The sequence below is a fragment of the Psammomys obesus genome, unplaced genomic scaffold (assembly GCF_907164565.1).
Source record: "Psammomys obesus unplaced genomic scaffold, mPsaObe1.curated_primary_1811, whole genome shotgun sequence".
In the NCBI taxonomy this organism is placed as follows: domain Eukaryota; kingdom Metazoa; phylum Chordata; class Mammalia; order Rodentia; family Muridae; genus Psammomys; species Psammomys obesus.
Window position 1 is genome coordinate 23,850,260 of NW_026585644.1, and position 12,576 is coordinate 23,862,835.

General features: G+C 40.5%; 1 protein-coding gene across 3 annotated transcripts in view; it reads right to left on the bottom strand.

Annotated features, from left to right (window-relative positions):
• The window catches only part of Nbas (NBAS subunit of NRZ tethering complex), a 299,994-nt gene that overhangs the window by 110,221 nt on the left and 177,197 nt on the right, over positions 1-12,576 (bottom strand). For all 3 annotated transcript variants that reach the window (XM_055625644.1, XM_055625653.1, XM_055625635.1), the window contains exons 39-40: positions 4,352-4,428; positions 3,856-3,993 (exon numbers count right to left, since the gene is read on the bottom strand). In XM_055625644.1, coding sequence (XP_055481619.1) covers positions 3,856-3,993; positions 4,352-4,428 — 215 coding nt within the window. The remainder of the gene's footprint in view (positions 1-3,855; positions 3,994-4,351; positions 4,429-12,576) is intronic.

Genomic DNA, 12,576 nt, shown 5'->3' on the forward strand with positions numbered 1-12,576 from the left:
GCTGTGTTGAGACTAGGGATGGTGTTTCATAGCCCTGCACATGCTCTTCCAGGTCCTATATACCACAATTCATATAACATACCCACTCCTCTCTCTTTTTAGTGATTTATTTTTATCTTTATGTATATATGCATGTCTGTATACAGAGATATGCACATGACTACAGGTGCCCACGCCAGAAGAAGGCACTGGATATGGTAGAACTGGAGTTACAGGTGGTTGTTAGCTATCTGATGTAGATGTTGGAGACCACACTCAGGCCCCTTGGGAAAGCAGTATATGCTCTTAACCAAACAGACATCTTTTCAGCTACCTTGTACAACTCTCTTAAACAAATGGAGAAAACATCTGTAGCTCACTGAGGTAAAGCACCTTCCTTGTTTCATCCCAGTGGGAAAGGACAGAGCCAGAGGTGACACAGGCACAGTTAGAAATAACTGGGCTAAGAGCTTTCCAATCTTTTGAATTCAAGGGAAGTACAGCACAGAGCTACACATATGGCAGGATGCTGCTTCGGTTGTGATGGTTAATTTTCGCTGTCATCTTGATTAAATGTGGAAGCTCAAGTTCTCGGGAAATTACTAAATCATATTCTGAACTTATCTGTGTTTCCAGCGGGTACTTAATATGGCTGGTACTGTACCATAGATCAAAGGTCCTACTTGAATAAGGAGGGAGAAAGAGGGAATTCTGTAGCATGGCCACACCCTAATTTCTCTGCTTTCCCACTGCCATGGAGGGACCAGCCTCTGCCACACACTCCTGCTGCCTTGATATTGAGTTGCTTTAAGCCCCAAACTATAGAGTCATGGACCCCGATCTAAAACTGAGCAAAAGTCAACCTTCCATTCCTTTGTTGTTGTGTCAGGTTAGTCACAGCAACTGACACAGAGACAGCACCAAAAAAGTGAGCCTGTGGCCATGAGTTGGCTTCACTGTGACTCTGACATCTTTGGAAGCAGCGTAGAGAATGGTCTCCCTTTGCTCTTCTCCCATTCTCATTTGGAATAGGCATATTTATTCTTTTTCTACTCAACAGAGTAAGTGTGTACCTTGTTTTTCTTTTTATGGGAGCCTTCCTGAGTCTCAGGAAGATACTGGAACTTGGGACTTTGAAAACTGTTATGACTATTAAGACTACAGAGAGTCTTGGTGCTAGACAGAATGTACTCAACATTATACACCAGATGTGAATTAGTCAGGGGCTGGGGAGGGAAGTTGTGATCTAAAGAAATGTATTTGGCTCTCACATTGATCAGAAGTGGACTTATATTACACAGGCTACAAAACTAGATGGACTAAAAGAGACTAGGAGAAATCTGTAATATTCCCCCTCCCCTCTCTGCAACTTCTGCCAATGTTCCAATTTTCAAGATGTGGGATGCCTCTCTCCAGCAATGGGGTCAACCAAATACGAACTCAAACACTGAAACTGTGAACAACAGCAGCAGAAATATTTCTTCTTTTGGAATTGTTCCTCTTGGGTCACTGCAGCCATGAAAAAAGCCAATGAACACAATGACATGGACTGAAATGGAAGAGAGGATCCTCTTTTCACCACATGCACTGCATGCCAATGATATCCACTCAGAGTATTCAGTCAAACATGCTCTGAGATGTCAACCCATCTTCTGGGAAAATGTTTACGTTTACAACAAAGTACAATGTATTTATAAAAGTAGAGCTTTACCAAATGTTCCAAAGTAGTTCAACAAACTGGTGTCTTGAAACAAATTACTTGTTCCTTTTCTGTATAATAAAGTACCAATAAAAATAAGCACAAAATGAACGCAACACATGCCCCTATTTAGTTACTAATTAATCTCTATGATAAGACACCTGTACTAGTTTGACTGACAATGTGCCCCTGAGACTCATATATTTGGACACTTGATCCCCAGTTGGTGGAACTGTTTGGGAAGAAGTAGGAAGTGTGGCCTTGTTGGTAGAGGTGTATCACTTGAGGTGGGCTATCCAGCCAAAGAAACTTGAGGGAGGAAAGGTTTGCTTTGGCATATAATTTCAAAGAATCCCATCCACCATTGCAGGGAGAAGGCACCCTAGAGAGAACTGCAGTGCACAGGGAGGTGTTGGTTTGCAGAATGGATTGCTTCCATCTAGAGACCAGAAAGTAAGGAACTTGGGCTATAAGAAGTAGATATCGCCATCAAGCCTTGCCCAGCTGGCCACTTTTTCGACATCAGACAGTTCCAAAGGTTCCACAGCCTTCCAAACCAGTGCCACTTCCTGGGAGCCAAGTGTCAAACCTGTGTGGCTGTGTCACATTAAGGAGATTATACTCCTTACATACAATTACTTCACTCTTTCAATCCATATCATGACCTATAATGTGCATTTATTTTAAATTTTTACAGTATTAGGAATTGAACCCAGGACTTGCACATGCTTTACCATTCCTATGTCCCCTGATATTATTTGTTTCTCACATAAAAATGTGAGATTTTAAAACAAAACTACTTACAGAAAATTTATGTAGAATTAGTAACCGTAACTGTAGAAAGTAACAGTGACAGACAAGAAAAAAAAATGTAAAGTCCCCAAATAAATAAATACCTTGCATTTAGTGGGTTTAAGTAGCCAGGAACTACTGAGATGGACAAAAAACACTGAGGAGCAATTTAGCCAATAATGGCTATGTCCTAGGAAGATGACCCTGTGCTATGGGTGGTACATCCACTCTCCTTTTAAATAAAAATTGAAGATGAAAGTAATAGTTGTCATAAGTAGAATGTTTTTCACATACTTTAAGGGTCTTATTTGTTTAGAATGGTTATGACAGCTAGAATTTTGACATACCTATGGAATTATTTCTTTAGAGTCTGTCTTGTCCCAGGGAAAGAGAATCTTGCTTCAGTAAAATTTGGACATTAGATCTGTGCACACTGTAGCTGTGGGTATCTCATCTATTTAATTATATAATTTAAATGTTCTTAAAACAATATATGATATGATTTAAATGATATAAAAAATATAGCATTTCCCACCTGATTATTAAAGTACATCACAAAAATAACCTTGGAGAATTTCCTAGTACTGATGGCCATACTTCTGTAAACAACAGGAGCATAGTTAGTGCTTTCCCTCAGAACATAGCAATAAAAGAACATTTGAAGCTTGTGGCAAGTGTGGACCTGATTACATCTATACACTTACTGCCTTCTTGTCTTGGTCACAAAGGAAGGTAACATTCATGGAATCACACTGCTGACTGTGATGGGCCTTGCGCATCCCTGTCTATGGGGGGTTACCTGTGTCAATTGGGGCGGGAAGACCCACAGGACAGACAGAACCACTTCCCTGGACTGTGACTCTGGACAAATAAAAGGAGCGTGGAGCAAGTGCACATTTGCACTTCTGCAGACTGTGAAGAAGATGTTAGTAGCTGCTTCAAGCTTCTGCTGCCTTGATAGTTCTGCCATGATGGCTTGCACCCACCTTGAGCTGTGAGCTAAAGATAAACTTTTTATCCCTAAAGTAACTTTTGTCCATATTTTGTCACACAAACAGGAAAAGAAAGTAAGACATCTACTATGCTAACTTAGAAAGCCAGCTATCTTTGGGGGTGTGACTTAAAAATTTTACGTTTTAGACTCTACTAACTTAAGAACTTCGTAAAAATCATCGTTGAAAGACAACAGAGAGAGAGAGAATCAGGATTCACCATCTGTATTAGATAATCTGCCTCTTCATCCTACCTAAGAAGGAACTTTGTCTCACAGAAAAGGCCAGCACTGTCTGCTGGGAAGCCTATGCACATGGGAAAATGGGTTATTTTGACTATTTTAGAGAAGCTGAAAGTTGCTCACTCGTAGAATAGAAACTTTAAGGACTCACCCTGTAAAGAGGATGGCACTCGTCCCTGAAACATGGAGCCAGCCGGGCATAGATCTGCAGGCTGTAGTAGTATGCTGCCAGCTGGAGAGACAGTGCTGAGTGAGCCTGCTTCTCGAAGCACTTGTTAGCATCCAATACCTAGGAAGAAGCACCACAGAACCAACTCAGCTGACAGAAACAGCAAGACCATTAGAAATCATCACACACTGATTACCCAGGACCGCAGTACAAATTTCCCATCACATTAACCTGAACCCACCATCACATGCAGTATGAGAGCTCAGAAGTAAGATAGCCTTTACTACGTAAAAGCAGACTGAAAGCGAGATGATAAAGTTAGCATTATAGAATTTAGTCTCTGGATACTGACTAGGCCCTTCTGGTACCTAGGAATTATCAGGAAAAGAGGATACATAGAATACACAATTTCACTAACAATGACTCCCAGAATAAACTTTTTGTTTACTTAAGTTCTTTGTTGGTAAGGTAAGCTTACCTGAGGTAGGGCAAGGAGATAAGCAAGAGCCAATGTCATGTCATTCGGCAAAGCATCACTTGCTAGTTGCAAGAGAACTGAATGTATAGGGGATAAAAACGAAAACTGTATTACTCAGGGCGGAACTCGATATGATGGTTTTTGTTACATACCCACGCTGTCAAAATTCCTTTAGAATATTTATGTTTGTACACTTGGCCCTGAGCTGCCCTCAGCCTTCCTCAGAGAAGCTGCATTCTGCAGCAGGCAGTGCTCAGTAGATGGATGCGCAACTGGCCACAGTGCTGAGAATGAGAGATGAGCAAGGTCACATATAGAAAAATATGCATGTTCTCCTTCATTTGTGGAATCTAGAAGACAATATATGAACATATGTAAAAATGTACATATGGATAAAGTAAAACATGAAGAAAACAGAAGAAGAAAGGCTAACTACTAGAGGATGAGGAGGAACTGAATGCAGGCAATGAAAGTGAGTTAGGAAGGAAGATTCAAAGTAGCTTTTTTTGCCAGCTCAGTTAGGCATTTTTCATTGTTTGTGGTGGGTGAGTACACACACATATTGAAAGCAAAAACCAACATAAGGTTCTAGAGCCTCTGTGCAGAATGGCAACTAACAGTATAGAAGCTCACTGAACTGTAGATGATTTGGACCTCGATAATTCAGTGTGTGTATTTGCAAATTTTTAATAAAGTTTTTTTTAACAAAAGTGTACTAAAATGAAAGGGAATACTGTCTGAATAACCCAAAGTAAATGAAACTTGATTCTAGAAATACAGGATTCCTACAGGAGTCTTGCTTTATGTGGTCAAATACTTAAGTTATTAGTATAATCTGAGCTTAGGTGATGGTTGGAAAAGTGAGGAACAACCTGTAAGTGCAAGAGGTTGCCCTAGAATTCAAATTTTCCTGTAGTAACCCATAGGAGAAAGTATTGTGCTTTCTCAACTGTACCTCTTGCAAAGTGTTCTGTTTCTATAAAGAAAAGATACATTGCTTATGTGTTCTCCAAGCCTTAGGAACTAAAGGAACCATGTTCAGACCTCCAGAGAAATCATAAAGTACTAACGAAGTTTTCTAATGAACAAATATTCATTTCAAAATCCATTTCCAAACACACTACCTCATTCACTATCAAGAGAATCCTCTAAGTAGACAGTCCCTAAAATAAAAAGCAGTCTTTAACGTTCAGGAGTGAATAGGTTAGGGCAAGAGCAACCAATCATTTTTTTCTCTAAACAAATACTATTAAAACACAGTATAAAAAGGAGAAATCACCTTTTTACCAACAACTATAGGTGTAAGGCAGAAATGCAAGATGATGAATGTGTCCCTGAAGACTTCACCCTTAAGGGTGAACTGCAGCACAATCCATACATTGTAGGCACCTGAACACTGGTAGCAGAAAGCACACAAAGCACAGGCTGCTAAAGCTCTGTGCTAAATTCTGAAAAATTAAATTGTACATAACACACACACACACACACACACACAAAACTGCCATCAGTGGGACTTGATTTCCCAGGTGGATCTCTGGGGAGAGCTGAAGTTCTGACCCATGTCTACCTCACAATGTCCACCATGCAGTATCTGTCTAACAGTCCTCCGGGAACCGTATTTTAAAAGAAATTAAAAAACAAAAAAGTCTTTCTCCTTCCAGATTCTTCTTTACGTAGTAGTTCTATTGCAATGTTAATCAAGCACATAAAACTGTGTCATGCTCCAGATGAGAAAAACAACAAACCTTTTCCAGGACTACCCATTGTTTAAAACAATGAAGTTAAAACTTATTTGGGCTGAGTGTGCAAATAAAAGTTAAAAACAAAACAAAACTTCAGCCCTTCACATATTAAGAAATGTTCCCTGTTAATTTTATTTCTTAAAGTCTTTTCAAATGTGACCTTAAATTGAAACCTGACCTAGTTTATTTCCACGTCTACTCCAATTTTCTTCAAATCATCTCAGGTTATCTGAGCCCACTCATCTCTTCCTGAGATCCGTCAGGAGCATCTGCCTCACATGTGTGGTTTTGCTCCAGCGAGTGCAGGACCTTTATTTCCCACAGCTGTAGCTGGAGCCAAGCCCACCTGGGAAATTAAGTCACATCACTGACAATCTTCTCATCACATCTTTATTGGAACAGCAACTAAACTCTTCTTTGATTTACTGTGCATTTTGCTGTTTCCACAAACTGAAGTCCCACCAAGACAAGAAAGTTTGCCATCACAGGGGAGGTTCCTAAGAGTGTGCTCATAACGTGGAAGATACTCCAAAGCAAACAAATACAGCAATAGAAGAGGAATGATGGCAGTTAGAATAAAGAGCCTCCAGCAAACACCTCTGAGGGAAAACCTTCACTGGATTCAGAAAGTGTATTCTAAAAATAGCTTTACTTGTATCTCAGATACAAGTCCCAAACCAGTACTAACATTCCTGAATGTAAGCGATACATACAGTTTATATAATAAGATAGATAGACAAATAGATAAATGATAGAGAAATAATTAAGTAGATAGATGATAGATAAATATATAAGTAGATAGATGATAGACAAATAGATAAGATAGCTGGTAGATAAATATACAAGTAGATAGATGATAGATAGACAAATAGATAAGTAGGTAGATGATAGTTAAGTAGGTAGGTAGGTAGACAGGTAGATAAAACAGAAAATGGACAATTCTCAAGCACAAAAATCACATTTGAGATTTTCTTTAAGGGTTTTTATTGTCCACACAATGAAAGTCATCGCTGTAGACACAAATGTTTGCTCCAAAGTCACAACAACCACACACAGGCATGCCCATGATGCACCTTATTTTCCCTTTAAAACACTCTGACACTGTGGAGTCCTTGCCAATCCCAGAGAGGCTATCCTCCCAGGGCCACAAGATGCTGGAGATGGTGAACAACTTGCCTGTGAGCATAACTTTGCCATATAAACCCAACCAAGATTCCAAACTCCGAACAAATTTCTCTGACTTGATCATTATATACTATCTGACAGTTATCTGTCTTAATCACTCCAGGGCCTGGTACTAGACACAGAGTCTAAATCGATAGCATAAGGCTATGCATTCTATCAAAGTTAACCTTGCCCATGATTACCTCCCCTCCTATGAGAGCATCAAAAAAGGCCTTTTCATAGACTTTCCCTGACCCTCCAGCCACTGCTGCCCACTGGATGTTTTCACTCTCGTTTTAGGGATCTGCACCAACCACTTCCCTTCATGACAATCATTTTCATACCTATGTGTCTACACACCTAAAAAAAAAAAAAGAAAAGAAAAGAAAAAACCCACCTAAAATTCCAGCTGTAGCTTAGAAGAACACCTAGGCCAAGTTCTAGACCTATACAGTGAAACTCTGACATGTGATAAAGCAGGAAGAAAGCCACCTTCAGAATTAGACAGCCCCAGAAACAAAATGACCAGGACCTCTTGATCTGAGTTCACCACTGCTGCACATTGCATAGAACCCCTTCAGCAGCACATTCTGGGACTGGCCAGTAACCTAACACATTAAATAAATGTGCTGCAAAGCATTTCACACTCTCACTACAGGGGATAAGCAGAGACAGTAATAGCCCTGTGTCGGCTTAGTTCAAGCTTACATGTCAAACAAGTTACAAAAAGCCCCTTTGGTTTTTAGAGCATCTTGGATTTACGGTCTGAGCATATTGACCTTTTAAGTGAAGAGTAAGTGAAGCACAGCAGGCAAAATGCAGGGCAGTCTCCAGTCGAAGAGAGTGCTCGGTGGCTGCCTCGGCTGGCTTGAAATGTTGTTGTTCAGTTAAGACTTGTTTTGATTTTCCCCTAAATATTGATAGACAATATGTCCTTTCTGTAATAGTTACTACAGTGGTAAAAGAACCCAAAACTTCCATTTGATATAAGCATAATTATTAATGAGTTAGTTATTTACATTTGAGCATGATAACCAATTTCACTCAGAAGGAAGAGTACATGCAAACAGCCATCCCTGATTAACAGAGTGAGCCTGCCTGCAGTGTGCTTGCTGCTGCCTATCACTCCTACACAGCACTCAGCAGTCAGGTAAATCAGCTGCCCCTCATCTTCCCAGTGAAAGATGGAAATGGAGAGTTCAGAGTCCCAGTAAGCCTTGCTTTTTTTATGTGCCTTCTGCCCACACACATCAGGGACATCTAGGGAAAGACATTCTCCCTTTGGCAACTAGCCATTCTGACACCTCAGCAGAGTTCCTTCCTGTAAACCAGACTTAAAACTCCAGAGGTGTTTAGGACCTGAGAGACCAAAAGATAAAGTAGCAGCTATTATTACCTAAAGTAGGTGCAGTAAAAAAGTTAGTAATGCCCTGAGGGGAGAGCTACCTCACTGCATTCTTTCCCCACCCACTAGAGATACAGTTGCTAGGAGACTGGACCATCCCCCTAGGGAGGGACACCTGGTCATGGTCAATGGTCTGGGAACGTTCCTATAGCCAATGGATTCAAAATGTAGCATCTTGACCAGTAGATGCTTGCCAGGTAGGATTTGCCCCTGCCTTGGGCATGCTGGGAGGGACCAGAATCTATAAATGACCCAACTAGCCTGGGGACGACACTCAGCTCCCACCGTTTCGGCTGTGAGTGGTGTGAGCCCAAGCTGCAGCTTGTAATTTACAATAAAAAGACCCTCATGTGTTTTGCAACAGAGTCGATTCCTGTAGATCTTTTGGGGGCTCGCGAACTGGGTATAACAGACCTCTGTCTCTCCTCTGCTCCCAACAAGCAGAAAGTTATCAAATCTGCCAAGGAGTCACCACCAAAGGGTTTTCACATATACCTTTTATCCTGCACCACAAATTACTGATTAGTTTTTTGTAACTTAAAAGCATGACTCTTAACAACCTTCCAATTCCTCTCTCCCTAGTACCTTCAATCTTTCTCCTTCCAGATTCTTCTTTACACAGTAGTTCTATTGAAATGTTAATCAAGCACATATAACTGTGTCATGCTCCAGATCAGAAAAACAACAACCTTTTTCCAGGACTACCCATTGTTTAAACAATGAAGTTAAAACTTTTTATTTGCTCTGAGTGTGCAGTGACTATTATTCATAGTTTCAGATCCCATTCACACAGCCTGGCATTCAAATGTTAATTGCTGGATTAAGGAATCTGCATTTAGGCTGGAGAGTTAAGAGTGCTGGTTGCTCTTATACAGCATTCCTATACATAACAAGAATAAAACACAGGAAAACAAAAACAGCTTATCATTTTTAAGACATCTGCTTTAATGGGATATATACTGGATTGATGCTTTGCATGAATTATCACCCCGACTAAAACAAAACAAAACAACAACAAAACCACTGAAACTAGTTAATGTTATCTCAAACCTAATAAACATAGGCCCAAGTAAAAAAAAAAAAAAAAAAAGGAAAAAAAGCAGTTATGTGTACAAATATGAAACAGGAAATCCAAATAAGATAGTTACCTTCAGTAGGAAGCAGGCTGTTGACATCTCAAGCAGTGAACCAGACCAGTCTGCTTTTTAATGTGTGCTTACTAATATTCCCAGAACAAATTCCTAGAGGTAACGTAACTGCATGGAATGACATACAACTATAAGTTCCTGTTCTAAAGTCCCCGCTGAAGCCCTAGCTCTCTGCAGCACCAGCGCCAGGACTGCTTGAGTGCTGGGGCAGTTTATTTACACTTGACATCCTGGTCCATTTTAGTAGGTTTTTCACATCTATTTTAACTGTCCAAGAAAAGTGGACCATGTCCAGAAATCTGTATACAGAGTAAGAGATGGGATGACATCCTGAAGTTAACCCTAGTTCAAGGCCCTGGAGCTTTCCATTCCTTTCTGCAGAACCATGCTTAGTTCTCCTGTGACTGAGCTCTCCTTGTCAAACAATTCTATAAAATAAAATGCAATATAAAATACAAACAATAGAGATAGGAAGACAAGGAAGGACGGAGCAAAAACGTCAAGGGTGCACAGGAAGTGAAAGGCACTCCTCATCCTGCAACTGGCGTGCATTTCTCTATAAACATGAGGAAATGCAACACAACCAGTAAAATTAAAATGGCTGCAAAGGCTGCTATGGAGTGAGGCTGAGAACTATGTCTGAGATTTACACCAGCTAATGAGCAGAGCACATGGAAACTTTAAGTTCAGCCTTATCAGCACTTCTTTCTTTCTAAACCCAACAATGTACCTCACCAGCCACATTACAGTTATCTTTACAGAGGGAAATTCTTTCACAATTACCTATACTATCTTACATATACAAACTTTACAGTTTACTTAATTTTTAAACTTTGCTTAATTTGAAACCTACTTAGAAATTATATCCCTTTATCAGCATCAGCTCAGAGTTCACAAAAATCATATACGACATTTGTCAGACACATGACTCTATTGAGACAGCCCCACCTAACCTTGGTTGTACTAACTTATCTTCCTTCATAAATCCCAACTCTGTTTCCCACTACTTCCCTGAAGTCTTTTCTGAGGCTTTCACTGAGGTGCTGGCTTCGTCGGGTGTGACACTCCCTAAAGGGGAACTTTTCCTGCTTGGCTGGCAGCGCTGGACCACACTGACATCTTCCCCAGACACTGACACAGGTACTGGGAAGGCACCAAATGACAGAGTCTGGGAGGAGCTGCCACTGAAAAAGATGGGTAGCATTGGTGAATCATCCATTTTCAGGGTGGTCTCTAAATGGGGAGTATGACCACATGCTGTACTAGTCAGATCCTGCAGGACTGAAGAACTAGAATCCACAAGATTCTAAAGAGCTCATCTAAAGAGCAAGAGAGGTCTAACATTTTCTTATAGAAGGAATCAAATGCATAATCTTTTTAAAGTGCTTATATTTTATGTGAGCAGATGTTCTTCCTACATGTGTGTCTGTACATCATGCGTATGTTGGTGCCATGTGGGTGCTGGGAATTGAACCTGGATCCTCCAGAAGAGCAACCAGCACTCTTAACTCTCCAGCCTAAATGCAGATTCCTTAATCCAGCAATTACAAATTCCAAATCTGCTTAACTGAAATAAAAGTATGTCTCTAGGACACTTACATCAGCAAGTCCACCGCAGCACTTTATAGTAGCCATGAGACAGAATCTGCCATGTCCCTTCAGAAGAGAATGAATAAATGGTGTCCTACTCACATGAGGCACTACTGGAGCAGGAAACAGACAATGTGCCATGGACGGATTTCAAATACTCTCAAATTAGGTCTTGTACAAAGAGAACGCATGCCAAATGATCCACTGTAGATATTCCAACCAGCCAAGATGTGTGCACAGTGGGCAAAGTCAGAGCCTGATGCCTTCGGGGGAGAGGGGTGCCGACCGAGAGGAGGCCACAGAGCTCTGGGTAACAAGAACACGCTCTTTCTTGACAGGGTAGAAGGTCACAACGGCACTGTCAGAACTCAGTTGGACTATTTTTTCTTTTTCAGGTTGATAATCTTTATCTTTTGAAAAAGCAGGAAATAGTAACTCTATATCAAAACCTTCACAGTATAATGTTGAGGAGAGATGTGTGGAAGTGTCTGTAACTTACCTTGAAAAACATAAAAAATAACTTGGATTTGGCGGCAGAAGGGTAAAGAAATAACTATAGCATGTATAATAAAAGATAAATTGTCAAACTCTAGGTGTCTAGGTGAAGGTCTGTGGGTCTAGCCAATGCAGAATTTTTTTCAATTTTATTATGAATAGTAAATGATTTAATAAAATTTTGGAAGGAAAAGCCTTCATTTATGTTTATCAAATGCTCCATCTCACTGTTGGCCACCTACTCTCCACAGAAGTTTCTTTCTAGAACAGTTATACAAGTCTGGGCTTCCAGCACTCAGCCAGCTAGGCTCACAATGACCCAGGCACTTTACTATTGGAAGAGACACAGCTGTCCAGGAACCACAACCATTACAAGACTAGGAAGAAAAGATCCTGTCTCTTCCCGGATCACTACACAGCTGCTGGTGTCACATATCATTTTCCTTCCATATCAGAATACAACTCATTAATTTCTTCCAGAACACCACAAGGCTTCTCCTAATAGAGCAGTCATTAAAGTAAATTGATGGGAGGACTAGAAACAGAGGGCATCCTGGTCATCAAAATTTTCTATGGCTCTCATTGGGAATCAAGAGCTGCTGTGAAGAGCCAAACAAGCCCAGCACAAAAGAAGCATCACCACCTTGGAATCAACATATGACCGATTTCAGAGGAGAGGAT